The sequence below is a fragment of the Eucyclogobius newberryi genome, unplaced genomic scaffold, assembly GCF_026437365.1.
Source record: "Eucyclogobius newberryi isolate DKJ021-1_F unplaced genomic scaffold, fEucNew1.0.hap1 SCAF_15, whole genome shotgun sequence".
Taxonomy (NCBI): Eukaryota; Metazoa; Chordata; class Actinopteri; order Gobiiformes; family Gobiidae; genus Eucyclogobius; species Eucyclogobius newberryi.
The window spans coordinates 12,872,583-12,890,855 of record NW_027315779.1 but is presented as its reverse complement, the minus strand read 5'-3'; the positions used below and the strand labels follow the sequence as shown (position 1 = coordinate 12,890,855).

The window sequence follows — 18,273 nt, the reverse complement described above, 5'->3', positions numbered from 1 at the left end:
TCACGACAGTAATTGCACATGAATATGTGTCACGACGGCACATAGATTGCACATGAATTTCACAGTAATTGAACATTAATTGCACATTAATTCCAACAGCAATTGCACATATGACAGAATTGCACATGGTTAGGTCAGTATTGCGAGTGTTCAGGACTAACAGTGTTTGTTGTAGAGTCTGACAGCAGCAGGAAGGAAAGACCTGTTAAACCTTTCCTTCACACATCGAGGGTGGATCAGTCTCTCACTGAAGCTGCTCTCCAGAGCGGACAGAGTGTCCAGCTTCCTCCTCTCCCTCTCTGTGATGCTGCTGCTCCAGCAGGCCACACCGTACAGGAGGGCTGATGCCGCCACATAGTCGTAGAAGGTCTTCAGGAGTGGCCCTGTCACTCCAAAAGACCTGAGTCTCCTCAGGAGGTAGAGCCGACTCTGGCTCTTCCTGTACAGTGCGTCTGTGTTGTGAGTCCAGTCCAGTTTGTGGTTCAGATGAACACCCAGGTACTTGTATGAGTCACTCTCTCAATGTCCCGTCCCTGGATGTTCACTGGTGAGGGGGCAGTGGGGTGGCGTCTGCGGAAATCCACCACCATCTCCTTGGTCTTCCCCGCGTTGATGAGGAGGTGGTTCCGCTGACACCAGTCCACAAAGTCCTGCGCCAGTCCTCTGTACTCCGCGTCATCGTCGTCCGTGATGAGTCCGATGATGGCAGAGTCGTCAGAGAACTTCTGCAGGACACAGCTGTCCGTGTCGTGTCTGAAGTCTGCAGTGTAAAGGGTGAAGAGAAAGGGCGCGAGGACAGTGCCCTGGGGCGCCCCCACACTGCAGGTCCGAGTGTCAGACACACAGTTCCGGGCTCTCACAAACTGGGGTCGGTCTGTGAGGTAGTCCAGGATCCACTCTGCCAGGTCATACTCCACACCAGCTGTCTCCAGCTTGTCCCTCAGAAGCAGCGGCTGGATGGTGTTGAAGGCGCTGGAAAGATCGAAGAACAGAATCCTCACAGAGCTGCCAGGTTTCTCCAGGTGAGAGAGAGAGCGGTGCAGCAGGGAGATGACGGCGTCCTCCACTCCGATGCCAGGCCGATATGCAAACTGCAGCGGGTCCATGGCTGAGCTCACGGTGGAGCGGAGGTGGTCCAGGACCAGCCGCTCCAGTGTCTTCATCAGGTGGGACGTGAAAGCCACTGGCCTGAAGCTGTTGAGGTCTTTGGGGCGCGGTGTCTTAGGCACAGGTACCAGACAGGAGGTCTTCCAGACCTGTGGTACCACCCTCAGCTTCAGGCTCATGTTGAAGACATGCTCCATAACTCCACACAGTTCATCTGTGCAGGATATATTATATATATAAATATATATAAATATATATATGAATATAAATATATATATGAATATATAGGGGTGCACGGTGGCAAAGGCGGTTAGCGCTCTTGCCAGGAGATCGTGGGTTCGATTCCCGGACCAGACCACATGATCTCTCTGGGTGGAGTCTGCATGTTCTTCCCGTGTTACCGTGGGTTCCCTCCGGGTTCTCCGGCTCCTCCCACCGTCCAAAGACATGCATGTGTTTGGCAAAATTGACAAATCTAAATTGGCCCTAGAGAGTGAATGTGAGAGTGAACTGTCTGTAATGTCTATGTCTCAGTGTTGGCCCTGCGACAAGTTGGCCACTGTCCAGGGTATACCCCGCCTAAGGCCCAAAGTCACTGGGATAGGCTCCAGTCACCCACGACCCCGAAAGGGAACAAGCGGTAGAAAATGGATGGATGAATATATATATTTATATATATATATTTATATATATAAATAAATATACGAATGTATTAACGATGCATCTCAATAATCATGGAACAACCAAAGACAAACATCAAAAGCGAGTTCATGGAGCTAATACATGAATTTATTCATTTTTTCTTTCACAGGGAAAAAAAACAATAGTAGTAGTATTTTCTGGAGTATAAGTCGCACCAGCCAAAAAATGCATAAAACAGATGAAAAAAACATATATAAGTTGCACTGGAGTATGAAATGCGGTTGCAAGTGCGAAAATAACAAATAATATCACATATAAGTCGCTCCGGAGTATAAGTATATAAGTATAAATATAAGTATAAGTCGCACCCCGGGCAAAACTATGAAAAAAGGTGCGACTTATAGTCCGGAAAATACGGTAATAAACGGGTGCTTTTTTGTGTGCATATTTATACACAATAATCCACGTTTGTCTCACGCGCTGCAGTAAAAGTGTGTTCTGCGACGGTCGTAACTGGCTTTTGGCTCTTGTTTACAGTGCGGTTGCCGGGTTACAATGGTAGGATTACCTTCACGTGGTCCTCAGGGATAATTTTGACTTTATTTTGAGTATTTATACCTGTCATACATATAAACCGATCAAGCAGGTATTTGTGGAGAAAATGTTGAAAAATCTGTAGAAAATGACAGGAAGTGACATCACAGCAGGGAAACTCATTCCAGTCAAAGTCTATGCAGAATTTACACAAAAGAAACAACTTTTTTGACTCTCTAAACATGAATTCAACAAAATAAAGTCGTTCTCCTTTATTTTCATCCGTCAAATGTTTTTAAAAATAATAAAATGGAAATCAAGACGCTGCTCCGCACATCAGGTTCTGTGCCAGGTGCGTAGGATAAGGGCGTACTGACGCTGAACTGTAAAGGGAAAGAAATCCCGCACAACGTCAAACTTGCAAAATGAAAGTTTAATCGTAAAGAGGCAACGTTTCGGCGTCAGGCGATTTGCCTGACGAAGGCCTGGACGCCGAAACGTTGCCTCTTTACTATTAAACTTTCATTTTGCAAGTTTGACGTTGTGCGGGATTTCTTTCCCTTTAAAAATAATAAAACAAAATAATAAAATTAATTTAAAAAAAAAAATAATACAATTATAAATAGATGAGTTTTAGCCAGTGGGTGCAAGCTAAGTGCAATTATAAAAGCTAAAAAATGTGCTATTCTTGGATATAAGGTCCTCCTCCGTCAGGTCCTCCTCTCGGGCAGGTCCTCCTCGGGCAGGTCCTCCTTTCAGGTCCTCCTAGGGCAGGTCCTCCTCGGGCAGGTCCTCCTTTCAGGTCCTCCTTTCAGGTCCTCCTAGGGCAGGTCCTCCTCGGTCAGGTCCTCCTTTCAGGTCCTCCTCGGGCAGGTCCTCCTCGGTCAGGTCCTCCTTTCAGGTCCTCCTCGGGCAGGTCCTCCTAGGGCAGGTCCTCCTCGGTCAGATCCTCCTTTCAGGTCCTCCTCGGGCAGGTCCTCCTCGGTCAGGTCCTCCTCGGTCAGGTCCTCCTCGGTCAGGTCCTCCTCGGTCAGGTCCTCCTCGGGCAGGTCCTCCTCGGGCAGGTCCTCCTCGGTCAGGTCCTCCTCGGGCAGGGCCTCCTTTCAGGTCCTCCTTTCAAGTCCACCTCTGTCAGGTCCTCTCCTTTCAGATCCTCCTCTGTCAGGTCCTCCTCAGTCAGGTCCTCCTCAGTCAGGTCCTCCTCTGTCAGGTCCTCCTGTGTCAGGTCCTCCTCTGTCAGGTCCTCTCCTTTCAGGTCCTCCTCAGTCAGGTCCTCCTCTGTCAGGTCCTCCTCTGTCAGGTCCTCCTCAGTCAGGTCCTCCTCAGTCAGGTCCTCCTCTGTCAGGTCCTCCTCTGTCAGGTCCTCCTCAGTCAGATCCTCCTCAGTCAGGTCCTCCTCTGTCAGGTCCTCCTCTGTCAGGTCCTCCTCTGTCAGGTCCTCCTCTGTCAGGTCCTCCTCAGTCAGATCCTCCTCAGTCAGGTCCTCCTCTGTCAGGTCCTCCTCTGTCAGGTCCTCCTCAGTCAGGTCCTCCTCAGTCAGATCCTCCTCTGTCAGGTCCTCCTCTGTCAGGTCCTCCTCTGTCAGATCCTCCTCAGTCAGGTCCTCCTCGGTCAGATCCTCCTCGGTCAGATCCTCCTCGGGCAGGGCCTCCTCGGGCAGGTCCTCCTCGGTCAGGTCCTCCTTTTCTGGTCCTCCTAGGGCAGGTCCTCCTCGGGCTGGTCCTCTCTTCGGGCAAGTCTTCCTCGGTCAGGTCCTCCTCGGGCAGGTCCTCCTCGGTCAGGTCCTCCTTTCAGGTCCTCCTCGGGCAGGTCCTCCTCGGGCAGGTCCTCCTCGGTCAGGTCCTCCTCGGTCAGGTCCTCCTTTTCTGGTCCTCCTAGGGCAGGTCCTCCTCGGGCAGGTCCTCTCTTCGGGCAAGTCCTCCTCGGTCAGGTCCTCCTCGGTCAGGTCCTCCTCGGGCAGGTCCTCCTCGGGCAGGGCCTCCTTTTAGGTCCTCCTTTCAGGTCCACCTCTGTCAGGTCCTCCTCTGTCAGGTCCTCCTCTGTCAGGTCCTCCTTTCAGGTCCTCCTTTCAGGTCCTCCTTTTAGGCCCTCCTCGGTCAGGTCCTCCTTTCAGGTCCTCCTCGGTAAGGTCCCCCTTTCAGGTCCTCTTCTGTCAGGTCCTCCTCTCCTCCTCTGTCAGGTCCTCCTCTGTCAGGTCCTCCTCTGTCAGGTCCTCCTCTGTCAGGTCCTCCTCGGGCAGGTCCTCCTCGGGCAGGTCCTCCTCGGGCAGGTCCTCCTCGGGCAGGTCCTCCTCTCAGGCAGGTCCTCCTCTCGGGCAGGTCCTCTCTTCGGGCAGGTCCTCCTCGAGCAGGTCCTCCTCGGGCAGGTCCTCCTTTCAGGTCCTCCTTTCAGGTCCTCCTCGGTCAGATCCTCCTCGGTCAGGTCCTCCTCGGGCAGGTCCTCCTCGGGCAGGGCCTCCTTTCAGGTCCTCCTTTCAGGTCCACCTCTGTCAGGTCCTCCTCTGTCAGGTCCTCCTCTGTCAGGTCCTCCTTTCAGGTCCTCCTTTTAGGCCCTCCTCGGTCAGGTCCTCCTTTCAGGTCCTCCTCAGTCAGATCCTCCTCTGTCAGGTCCTCCTCTGTCAGGTCCTCCTCTGTCAGGTCCTCCTTTCAGGTCCTCCTTTCAGGTCCTCCTTTTAGGCTCTCCTCGGTCAGGTCCTCCTTTCAGGTCCTCCTCGGTCAGGTCCTCCTTTCAGGTCCTCTTCTGTCAGGTCCTCCTCTGTCAGGTCCTCCTTTCAGGTCCTTATTTCAGGTTCTCCTTTTAGGCTCTCCTCGGTCAGGTCCTCCTTTCAGGTCCTCCTCGGTCAGGTCCTCCTTTCAGGTCCTCCTCGGTCAGGTCCTCCTTTCAGGTCCTCTTCTGTCAGGTCCTCCTCAGTCAGATCCTTCTCAGTCAGATCCTTCTCAGTCAGATCCTCCAGGGTAAGGTCCTCCTCGGGCAGGTCACATGACCCGTATTTGAAAGCTCTGCTGAGGTCACACTTTCAAGCGGACAGCAGGAGGCGCTCATGAGCCCTCGTTCATGTTTCCCTCACAACTGGGAAGAAAAGAAAAAAGAAAAGTGAAAGTTTTGATTGATGCTGCTCAGACAGGATACGTGTCCCGACACTTGAGATACAATTCCCTCATTACGATATGTATCCCGATACATTTTTTTTTTTTTAAAGGATCTTAAAAATTTAACAAATGGGTAATGTTTTTACTCCGGATAAGAAAATTTATGAAATTTCATGTTTATCCTCAAAGCACTTATTTATAAATCCATTATGCTCTAATAACTTCATACATCCACCCAACTGATCCAAATAGAAATATAAGGAACATCTCCTCCCATTCCCTCCACAGACTCCAAATGGTCCAAAACTCCGCTGCCCGCCTCCTCACCCACACCCGGTCCCGTGATCACATCACTCCCGTTCTCCGCTCTCTCCACTGGCTCCCCATCAAGCAGCGCATAAACTTTAAAATACTCCTCCTCACCTTCAAAGCTCTTCACCACCTTGCCCCCCCCTACCTGTCTGACCTCCTCATCCCCCACCGCCCCACCCGAGCTCTCCGATCCTCCTCCTCTCTCACCCTGACTGCACCAACATCCCGACTCAAAACTTTTGGCGACAGAGCATTCTCCCGAACAGCACCCCGACTCTGGAACTCCCTCCCCCAACCTGTCCGCCACTCTCCCTCACTCACAACATTCAAATCCCGCCTAAAAACATACCTCTTCACCCAAGCCTATGACCTCCCCTACCCCTAGCCTCCTCTACCCCATTGCCTACTCTTCTACCCCCTGTTACATCCCCATCTTTTTCTCTCTACTTCTTCTGTCTTGTTCATTTTATCTGTATATTAATGTGTATTGTACGTGTTGTCCCCCCTGTCTGTAAATACCCCCCCCTTTTTTATTATGTTTTTTTATTATGTTCAGCGTCTTTGGGTCACTGAAAAGCGCTATATAAATAAAAGTTATTATTATTATTATTATTATTATTATTATTATTATTATTTTTATATTCTAGTAAAGAATTGCATGTTTCTTGCCAAACAATTGGCCTGGTCTGAACATGCTGCAGCAGCATCTTCTGCACAGATCAGCTTCTGATCAGGTCCACAGCTCCTTCTCACCTCGGCCGAGAGGAGCACAGCACAAACAGCATATTAAAAGTACTATTCCACCTCGTTTAAAGCCTACAGGCCACAAAAATATATATATTTTTTAATTAAAATGTTTTTTTTTTCCCCTTTAAAAATCAAAAGAAAATATTGATACTGTGACTCCTTATCGATACGCATATTAATAAGGAGTGCGTGACAATATATCACCGTATCGATATTTTGAACACAACTCTACAATAGATACATATTTGATAGTTATTGTTATGAAATATGTCTGAGCTCAATCCAGAGTTTGGGATGTAACAATTACCAAATGATCATGGTACAGTATCGTCACAAGTCACACAATATCAAACTACTATCTCCTTAAAAGGGAACTATATAGACCATAGTAGTCCTGGTTTAGTCCCGGTTTAGTCCCGGTTTAGTCCCGGTTTAGTCCCGGTTTAGTCCTGGTTTAGTCCTGGTTTAGTCCCGGTTTAGTCCCGGTTTTTCTCTCCCCCTTCCTCTCCCCTCAACTCTTTTTTTCCCTCTCACTCCTCCCCTCCTCCTCTCCCCCCCTCCCCCCCTCTTGTTACCGTGTCATCCGTTCTGGAGGTTACTCTAGTTCGTTGGGGCGGACTTCGCTGCGTCACGTGACCACGCGCGCTGTTACTGTGAGTCAAAGCCCTTTGGCCGCACCGTAGCACCGGAGATGCTCGTCTTGCACTCCGACAACGGCAACACGGTTTAATTTAGAGCACAATCATCACATTGAGCCCGCGAGGGGGAAATAGTGAACGTTCACTTTCACGAGCCGGTGCGACACAAAATACGTCGAATAAACCGTGTTGTACTTGGACACCACGGACACGAACGATTGCCGCGCCACGTCTGTTGTTGATCGTGTGGACCGTGGTCACCTTGGTTACTGCACACTCGCCGTGTTGGAGCTGATGCTGCGCTATAGGCCCTCAATCCGAACGTCTACGTAAAACAATCGGACCACCGGCGTGTCCCCTCCTTCTTTCTCCCCCGCTGCGCCTCGTCTCTCATGTATGCATCCTCCCTCCCTCTCTCTCCTCCTCCTCTCTCCTCTCTCCTCATCCTCTCTCCTCATCCTCTCCCCCGCCTCCTCGCCCTAATCTCGCGGATTGTCGGCGCGCTTGCTGCAGTCGCTGGTGCAGTTCTGAGCCGGGGTGACGCGCTGGCTCGATGAGAAAGACATGCTGGCTTTCGTTTTGGTCTCTGGATCGCTCTGGATTTTATTAGGTACGTGCCCCCACACAGCCGCATTCACGCGCCGCGCGTTTCGGGGACGTGGATGCACCTGCGCGTGGCTCCGGGCGACATCTTCTGCTCTCACTGCCGGCTTCTGGCGTGACTTTGCCGTGGCCTCCGCGAATGACAAGCTACTTCCTATTTCTCGTGTTGCTCTTTCAAGCCGCGCAATCCATCCGCTTCGCGCGTGGACCCGTTTAATGCAGTCGTTGCAACATTGTAGTCGCATTTATGTCAATTATGCAAACTCCATGACCTGAAATTGGGTTGCTTCCTCCTTTTTTTTTCGCTTTTGGATAAGATGAGCTGTAAGATGAGTAAGATTTTAGTAAGATGAGCTGCCACGCGGTGCAGTCGTTCTGTCTCACACTGCTGCACATTTTCGTGTCTTGTGTAACCAAAATGATGCCGAATTGCACATCTCTGCGTCCGAATGAAAGGCTAAAGTCATAATACATGCAAACGTGCGGCTGCCTCGAGGTCGTTTGACATTGTGCGTGAATGCGTCAGATTTGGCACGTCAGGGAAGCGACGCACGGCACGATCTCGGACGCGTTGTGTCTTATCGCGCGGCGGGGTTTCTGTGGACGCGGTGTTGTCTGGGTGGAGGAGGCGGATGAGAAGCCGGCGCGACGGAGACCGCGTACACCGTCATGTCCTCCGCCATGCCTGCTCGGTGATGGAGGCCGGGAGCGTGACGTGCGTCGGATCCGCGCTGCCGATTGGTCTGGAGCTGTCCAGTGCTGAAATGCTCCTGCGGCCCGACACCGGCTCGGGACAAGAAGGCGATGGGGGTAAAGACTGCGCCTGTTGTCCGCTCCTCCCCCCGCGTGCACTGAGAGGGGGGGAGGGGAGGGGGGGGGGGAGAGGGGGGGGGGGGGGGCTGCACGAGGGCGTTGACTTTTACTCGACTTTATTTAGCAGAGATGTTGGGCTAGAATCCAGATGCAGCAGAAGTATTTTTGCTGGACTAAACGAGGACCAAACTAAACCAGTTAACCATGCAGGGCTGAAGAAAGCAATACCACTTCAAATTGGAACCAAATAAACCAGGACTAAATTAGGATTGAAGCGAGACTAGTCTAGGAAGACTCTAAACTCTAAACTAGCATTAACATGAGTTCTGAACCTAGGATTAAACCAATACTAACCAATTCTAAATCAGAACTAAACCAGATCCAAACCAAAACTAAACAAGCTCTAAACCAGAACTGAACCAGGTGTAAACCAGCCCTGAACTGGGACTTAAATAAGTTCTAAACCAGTTCCAAACCACGACTTAAATAAGTTCTGAACCAGGATTAAACCAGCTCTAAACCAAAACTAAAACAGAATTAAACCAGCTCTAAACCAGGATTAAACCAGGACTAAACCAGTTCTAAACCAGGACTAAACCAGTTCTAAACCAGGACTAAACCAGAATTAAAGCCGCGGTAGCAACGATGATGGCTCTCGCCACCCGTGCGACCGTGTTTTGATCGCGATCGCCCCGACACTGCATTCTTAGACTTTGTTCTTTAGACTTTGTTCTTTAGACTTTGTTCTTTAGATTTTGTTCTTTAGACTTTATTATTTAGACTTTATTCTTTAAACCCCCTCCACACTGTACCTCCGTCACCTAGCAACAGAGACCCGCCGCTAACGCTGATGCTAACGCTAATGCTAAGACCACGGCACGAGAGGAAATGTCCCATCAAAATAAAAGATGAAGAGGAAGTGAAGGCTTTAATTGCGCCCCTGCTGGCCAATTGTGAAAATACACAATATCTGCAATGCACTTTTTTCATGGCGTCGCGAGGAGAATATAAACCATGAGTTTCAAACAAATCAGACAATGTTGAATTTTTCACACAATGGGTAGGGGGCGCTGTAGAGTAAATTTGTTACATGGTATTAATTATTTCCAATCAGATCATAAAACGTACTACTAAGTGAAATATGAGCTCCTTAGATCATTTCCAATAGGCGTGACTTGTCCTTGAATTAAGCCTTTTTTGAGGGCGTGTTACGCGGAAACTGTAAAGAATATACTTTTAAAAATATGTATTTATTCAATTTCAATGTCTTTAGATGCAAAAGGTGTTGTTTGGAGCTCGATCGGACAAAAAACCTAGGACAAGTACGATTATGATTAAAAAAAAAAAAAGTCAAACGTGGCGGCGCCACATTGATTCAACATGGCTGACTTCCTGTTTATCATAGAGCAATGCCGCCAGGTGTGTTTTACTCCTCAAAGGTCAGAGGTCAAAGGTAGCTCTATCACTGTCCCAAGTCTCATGTGCCTAGGCCAAAGATTAAGAGTTTCATGTTTTTTCTTTTTTGCTCTAGTTGGCACTGTTGCGACGGGCGTTCTCACAACCTCCATTTGATCCGATTACGGGCCGAGCCGATCGCGTCTATGTCCCATGTGTGACCTATGACCCCATGTGGGACATTCATCAATGTTCAGGGGGTCAAATATGCCAGAGTTGTGGCAAAATGACCATGAAAGAAGAAGAAGAAGAAAAAGAATAAGAAACCTGGTAATAACAAAGACTCGTTGCATTCCATTCCATTCCATGGCTCGAGCCAATTAAACCAGTTCTAAACCAGGACGAAACCAATTTCAAACCAGGACTGAACCAGCTTTAAATCAGTTCTAAATCAGCTCTAAACCAGCTCTAAACCAGCTCTAAACCAGCTCTAAACCAGCTCTAAACCAGCTCTAAACCTGGTCCAATTGGAGGCTTGAGCGGCTCGTTTATTGGACATCAGCACTTTATGTCCAGGAGGAGCTGCACATGTGCTCACACTTCTGACCGACTGCTGTGTTTGACGTCCTTGACAACGATCGTCAGGCAATATTTTAAAAAAGCATCAGGAAAGTACTAAATTGTGTCTGTAAAAACGCACAAACCATAAAATGAATTAACCACAAAAGTGCAGTAATTATGTGGATAGAAATCTAGGCCTGTTAAAGTATGACGTTCTCTTGCTTTTACATGCTTTATAACTATACATAACAATCGTGTTTATTGCCAGGGAGGGAAGTAATTCAGAGATATATTTTATAGCTTTCAAGGTATATCAAGTTGAAAGGTTTTTTTGTAAAATAAATAATTCAATAATAATAACTTAAACCCATTCAAAGTCTGTTAGCGTTAGCATCTGCCGGTCTGTCTTGTTCTACACCTGTCACAGCCATAATAGAGCTCTCTGAACATGTCCAAACATCGGATATGTCCTGCACCTGTCTCTGCTCCTATCTATGCTCCTGTCTCTGCACCTGTCTCTGCACCTGCTCCTGTCTCTGCACCTGCTCCTGTCCTTGCTCCTGTCTCTGCTCCTGTCTCTGCTCCTGTCTATGCTCCTGTCTCTGCTCTTGTCTCTCCACCTACTCCTGTCCTTGCTCCTGTCCTGTCCTTGCTCCTTTCTCTGCACCTGTCTCTGCTCCTGTCTCTGCACCTGTCTCTGCACCTGTCTCTGCTCCTCTCCTTGCTCCTGCACAGCTCCTCTCCTGCCCCTGTCCTGCTCCTGTCTCTACTCCTGTCCTGCTCCTGCCCTGCACCTGCTGCGCTCGCATACATTATTCACCATGCTCCTCCCTCAGCTCAGCACATGTAAAACTAGACTTTTCCCCTGCTCAATGTTTAATACTGAAGACACACTAACGACACACTCTACAGTCTAGTTCTGTTTGTTTGTTTGTTTGTTTGTTTGATTGGGACAAAAAAACTGTGTTGTAAAGCGCAACCGTCGACTAAAGATTTTCTTAAATATCTCTGGGATTTGACCACAGCACACGGACGAGACGACGAGGCGACACAAAATACCTCAGCGACAAATATTTATAGAGAAAACGGTGTATTTATGTGGCAGCAGGGAAGAAGGCCACCAAGGGAAAAACACCAACGGAGCCGGCGATCAAGGGCTGGACTGAAATTTAAAGTAGAACAAAGAAAAAACTGGTTTAACTTGACTGAAAAATTCACAACTTGGACGGTGACTTTGGAAAATAAAATATAAAAAACATAAGACAAAAAGAACCCAGAATACTACTTATTTACATTGTTCTTATCGACAATAACAGGAGCAGCGTTCAAATACATGTTCTAGCATCAGTAAATTACCACCATCAAATAATCACCATCAACACCACAAATTAAGGCCAGACGCTGCATGAACAGGAAACAATCTTAAATTTAATTTAAACATCTCAATTTGAAACTCTTCCCATCATTCGTGTTTTCATATAGAAATAAGGCATTTCGTGTGTAAAAACTGACAAAATTGCACATATTTAGCATATTTAAATAAAAAAAAGGTTTAGGTTTATATTTCTTGCTTCATTTTATTGATATATTAGTTACCAAAAACATTTACTGAGGGGGTTTTGGATTTCTTATTCAGTTTGAGTAATCCAGATCCGACTCAAAATTGGGCTTAAATTTTAAAATATTGCCTAATTTCTTGGAATTAGATCGACAAATTAAAGTTTTAGACAACCATGGAAGTCAAAACCTGAAAGTGTACACAAGTGTTTAAACGAAATGTAAAATAGTATAGTTACATACATGTTATTTCAATTTAACATGACTTTCATTTATTGTTGTTTAAATAAGTCGCATGTAATAGCTGTGCTCATGACTGAAACGTTTTGTTTTTGTGTGTAAAGGGGTCAAATAATATAAGATTACACTTCTTTCTGCTCCTTTTCATTGGCACAATTTAATGAGAAAGAATGCATGTCATTGGAAGAGCAAAACATTTAATAAAGCGCAACATTTTCAAAAGATGGGCACAAAAAGGAGAAAAACAAAATCACATCTGAAGGAGCGGCGCGAGAAAGGCAAATGTTCAAATCGTTTAACTTAAAGCGTCTGTCACTTAGACTTAATCACAGTGAGAAGAGAAACCAAAGTGTCTGAAAAATACAGATTTTTAACTTTTTTTATCACTCCTTTGGCTCATTTTGCGCCGAAAACAAGTTCAGTTTTTGTGAAATCGTGACGCGAAACTCCTGAAAACCCGCTCTTATTTTGAAAAGACGTGTTGACATCCAGCAATAAATGACGCGTCTTCCTTCAGCTGCTGCTTGATGATGTATTTGTTTTTCCGTATCGTTCCACCTCGACAACAACAAGAACAACACTGCAGTTCATAGAATCTGACGGAGCTTTTCTGTTGAGTGTCTCCGTGCGAACTTGGCGACCGTTTCTCTTGCTCTCGTTCTCTTTTCCCCTTTCAAACTGTTTAAATCGTTGCAAATCGGCTCAGTTTTTGTACAAATCTTGTCATCATATCGATGTTAGAGCCGTGTCCACTTTGTCCCGATTCATACCGGGTTTTGTCTTGGCCCAGTCCGGACGCGTTTTGGCCCGACGGCGCGTAGGCTCTTCAGACCTTTTGTCAGACCTTTTGTCACGCGGAATACATGCAAAAGGAGGACCCGGAATGCACAAAAATGTCTAAATCATCCAGGGATGAAATGCAAACTAAGACTAGCTTAGAGGCGGACAGGACGACGACGACGATTTAAAAATAGATGAGACACAGACAGGAAGTAAAGCCGTAAAAACAAGCACAAAACAGACACGTCAAAATAAAACACGTGAAAATAAAGAGGACGTGAACGTAGGTCAAGACAAAACTAAAGAAAACAAAAAAAAAACACGTGAAGCGCGTTGACTCGCTTCAGAGATGGCGTAAAGTCTAACCATGTGACTTAAGGCAGAAAAAACTGCAAATATTATTATCTACTTCTGCGATAGTTCAAGACAAATACCAAAAAAAAACATAATACGTCTCCTTTAAAATGGCGTATGACGGTTTTTACGATTGTCTATTTTTGACTTTATTTGGTGTGTTTATACCTGCTGTACATGAAAATAATAGTTTTACACCGGGAAATGACAGGAAGTGACATCACACCAGGGACACTCATTCCAGTTAAAGTTTATGAAGAATTTACATAAAGAAACAACTTTTTTTGACATTCTATACATTAATTCAACGAAATAAAGTCGCTCTCATAATATTTTATTTGTCTAATAAAAAAAAATTGTGACAATATATTAGTTTTGACCAGTGCTTTCTGGGTAATTCATTTCCTACTCTGATATCATCCATTGCAAACAGGAAGTGAAATTTTAAACCTAAACAATGAGCTATTCTGGGACAACATTTTTATAATTTTTTAGCAAAATTCAAATATATTTATGTTAAGTGCATTTTAGTGAAACGAGTCGTCCGGCCTGCAGGGGGCACTTTAACTGATTAAAATAGTTTGACGTTAAAAGCTGCATTATTACTTGTTTGTTGCATTTTCTACCTCAGTCCAGACGTGTTGTTGAGTCCGTTGGAAAATAAAGTGTAAAAGTTAAAGTACAGTCCCTACACATCTGGTCTTTACTTACGCACATTTGACAATGGATACTTTTTACTTTCACTTCACTACATTTGAGAGCAGGGTCTGTACTTTCTGCGACTGGATTAAACAGGCGTTGTATTTTTTCTTACTGTTTCAGAGCTGCCGAGATGGAGAGGTTACTTTGTTTTAGAACGTTTATGACGACATCTTTGAGCAAACAAAAATAGTCTATAAGTGACCCGGAAAATAGATGACTAATAATCAGAACAATTCATCATCAAGATTACATTTAGATGTTTTAATAGAATTACTCCTCTTTACGCATTTGTACTTTTACTTCCGACTGTTTGTGATTTGCCTGAAATGCAAACGCCTCATGCAAATCTATGTGGAGCCGTGTCACTACGGCAGCGTCAAGGGGAGGATGAGAGCGAGCGAGGGAGAGGGGGAGAGAGAGAGGGAGGGGGCGTGTCCAGACAGAGGTGGTGTGATACGGCAGCCTCACAGGTCCAAATCTCATGCGCTCAGAACTGATGGCGCGTTTCTATGGCCTCAGCACAATCTCATAGTATGAAGCCGTTTGTGCGGGAAGATGTGGCATATGTGAGTCAGATGCCCTCCCAGCCTCCTGTGAGTCAGAGTCAGAACCTGTGGTCTAGTCCTGGTTCGGATCTAGTCCTGGTTCAGACCTAGTCCTGGTTCAGGTCTCGTCCTGGTTCAGACCTAGTCCTGGTTCAGGTCTCGTCCTGGTTCAGACCTAGTCCTGGTTCAGGTCTCGTCCTGGTTCAGACCTAGTCCTGGTTCGGATCTAGCCCTGGTTCAAATCTAGTCCTGGTTCGGATCTAGTCCTGGTTCGGTTCTAGTCCTGGTTCGGATCTAGTCCTGGTTCAGATCTAGTCCTGGTTCAGGTCTCGTCCTGGTTCAGACCTAGTCCTGGTTCAGACCTAGTCCTGGTTCAAATCTAGTCCTGGTTCAGGTCTCGTCCTGGTTCAGACCTAGTCCTGGTTCAGACCTAGTCCTGGTTCAGACCTCGTCCTGGTTCAGACCTAGTCCTGGTTCAGGTCTCGTCCTGGTTCAGACCTAGTCCTGGTTCAGGTCTCGTCCTGGTTCAGACCTAGTCCTGGTTCGGATCTAGTCCTGGTTCAAATCTAGTCCTGGTTCGGATCTAGTCCTGGTTCGGTTCTAGTCCTGGTTCGGATCTAGTCCTGGTTCAGATCTAGTCCTGGTTCAGACCTAGTCCTGGTTCGGATCTAGTCCTGGTTCGGATCTAGTCCTGGTTCGGATCTAGTCCTGGTTCGGTTCTAGTCCTGGTTCGGATCTAGTCCTGGTTCGGACCTAGTCCTGGTTCGGATCTAGTCCTAGTTCGGATCTAGTCCTGGTTCAGACCTAGTCCTGGTTCAGACCTAGTCCTGGTTCAGATCTAGTCCTGGTTCAGATCCAGTCCTGGTTCAGGTCTCGTCCTGGTTCAGACCTAGTCCTGGTTCAGACCTAGTCCTGGTTCAGACCTAGTCCTGGTTTAGATCTAGTCCTGGTTCAGACCTAGTCCTGGTTCGGATCTAGTCCTGGTTCGGATCTAGTCCTGGTTCGGATCTAGTCCTGGTTCAGATCTCGTCCTGGTTCAGGTCTCGTCCTGGTTCAGACCTAGTCCGGGTTCAGACCTAGTCCTGGTTCAGATCTAGTCCTGGTTCAGATCTAGTCCTGGTTCGGATCTAGTCCTGGTTCGGTTCTAGTCCTGGTTCAGACCTAGTCCTGGTTCAGATCTAGTCCTGGTTCGGATCTAGTCCTGGTTCAGACCTAGTCCTGGTTCAGATCTAGTCCTGGTTCAGATCTAGTCCTGGTTCAGATCTAGTCCTGGTTCAGACCTAGTCCTGGTTTAGATCTAGTCCTGGTTCAGATCTAGTCCTGGTTCGGATCTAGTCCTGGTTCGGATCTAGTCCTGGTTCAGGTCTCGTCCTGGTTCAGACCTAGTCCTGGTTCAGGTCTCGTCCTGGTTCAGATCTAGTCCTGGTTCAGATCTAGTCCTGGTTCAGATCCAGTCCTGGTTCAGACCTAGTCCTGGTTCAGACCTAGTCCTGGTTCAGATCTAGTCGTGGTTCAGATCTAGTCCTGGTTCAGACCTAGTCCTGGTTCAGACCTAGTCCTGGTTCAGATCTAGTCCTGGTTCAGATCTAGTCCTGGTTCAGGTCTCGTCCTGGTTCAGACCTAGTCCTGGTTAAGACCTAGTCCTGGTTCAAATCTAGTCCTGGTTCAGGTCTCGTCCTGGTTCAGACCTAGTCCTGGTTCAGATCTAGTCCTGGTTCGGATCTAGTCCTGGTTCGGACCTAGTCCTGGTTCAGACCTAGTCCTGGTTCAGACCTAGTCCTGGTTCAGGTCTCGTCCTGGTTCAGACCTAGTCCTGGTTCAGATCTAGTCCTGGTTCGGATCTAGTCCTGGTTCAGACCTAGTCCTGGTTCAGACCTAGTCCTGGTTTAGATCTAGTCCTGGTTCAGACCTAGTCCTGGTTCAGATCTAGTCCTGGTTCAGATCTAGTCCTGGTTCAGACCCTGTCCTGGTTCAGACCTTGTCCTGGTTCAGACCTTGTCCTGGTTCAGACCTAGTCCTGGTTCAGATCTAGTCCTGGTTCAGATCCAGTCCTGGTTCAGGTCTCGTCCTGGTTCAGACCTAGTCCTGGTTCAGACCTAGTCCTGGTTCAGACCTAGTCCTGGTTCAGACCTAGTCCTGGTTCAGATCTAGTCCTGGTTCAGACCTAGTCCTGGTTCAGACCTAGTCCTGGTTTAGATCTAGTCCTGGTTCAGACCTAGTCCTGGTTCAGATCTAGTCCTGGTTCAGATCTAGTCCTGGTTCAGATCTAGTCCTGGTTCAGACCCTGTCCTGGTTCAGACCTAGTCCTGGTTCAGACCTAGTCCTGGTTCAGACCTAGTCCTGGTTCAGATCTAGTCCTGGTTCAGACCCTGTCCTGGTTCAGACCTTGTCCTGGTTCAGACCTTGTCCTGGTTCAGACCTTGTCCTGGTTCAGACCTAGACCTGGTTCAGATCTAGTCCTGGTTCAGATCTAGTCCTGGTTCAGACTCTGTGGTCTAGATCAGCTTGTAGGATCTGCTCCAGTTCAAGTCTGCTTTTTGATTGGCTCTGTGTCGGTCTTTGCGTTAAGTCCCAATTTAATAAACTAGTTTTATTTTCACTTCAGTGAAACAAAACATTTCTGTTGAACAGTGCCATTGAGAGTTGTTTGTGGGTATTGGATATAAATAATACAATTGTGGTGCAGTCTAATAGACATAGAAAATAATTGAAAATCCCTGGCCTATTGCTTAGGCTTTTAAACACTATGAACATTATTGCACATCTTAAGCCACATTGACCACAGGAAAGAGACATGTTCATTTCCTCTGTTTAGCTGCATTTTAGCTGCTGCGATGGAGAGCGAGAACTGAGGCAGAAATGTGCGAAGCATTTCTAATAAACGTACATGACCCAACAACAGACTTGGATGAGGGGTTCAAGGCCCTTCATCGCCACTTGCGGCTGTAACTGGCTCTTATGGCGACAAATGGCGCTGCTGGGATTCGCGGTGGCGCAGTCGTAGTTTGGCAGAACATTTGACCCATGTTACCCGTTTATTATGAACCATTATCAGAGTCACAGCGGTACTCGACTCGAGATCTCCGCTAGTGAACCTCCCTCCGTCGCTCAGGTAAAGCCTTGCACCCCGACAGTCCCGGTATTATTCAAAAATAGTCCACTCTATACTCCACATGGACCCATCGGTTTTTGCATCGTTCAGGAATATTGTGTGAGGCCACTTAAGCTCTAACCTCAGTCCGGAGCGTCGCTTTGTCTCTTTTCGCGACCCTGAGGAGGAAGTAATGTTCTGACCCCAACGCGGAGGAGACGAAATGACTCCTAACCCTTCAATATATGGTGTTTTCTACAACGAATCAGCTTCACAGAGTACCACATGTCGATTATTGAGTCCACTCAGCTTTCGCCGTACGAATGTAGATACAAGGTCGTCGGGATTGGAGCTGTACGGAACGAGAAAAACACCTTATTACGATGTTTCCTCTCAAGAATCGCGATCGTATTTTTGCGGTTTGCGTTTTCATGATCGGATTTTCACATTTTTAACGCGGGAGAATTTACGGAGAGGCTGAAATAAGGGACTGACCGACGGATCCAAACTACGGGGTCAGTCACAAATCTGTCAAACCTGTCATTTTAATTTTAATAATCCCT

The 18,273-nt window shown here is 47.2% G+C and overlaps 1 protein-coding gene across 1 annotated transcript in view; it reads left to right on the top strand.

The window, feature by feature from the left end:
- The first annotated feature begins 7,496 nt into the window (after positions 1-7,496).
- Positions 7,497-18,273, top strand: part of acsl6 (acyl-CoA synthetase long chain family member 6) — a 44,677-nt gene continuing 33,900 nt past the window's right edge. The window contains exon 1 of the mRNA XM_072446066.1: positions 7,497-7,679. Within this exon, the coding sequence (XP_072302167.1) occupies positions 7,634-7,679 (46 nt within the window). The 5' untranslated portion in view covers positions 7,497-7,633. The remainder of the gene's footprint in view (positions 7,680-18,273) is intronic.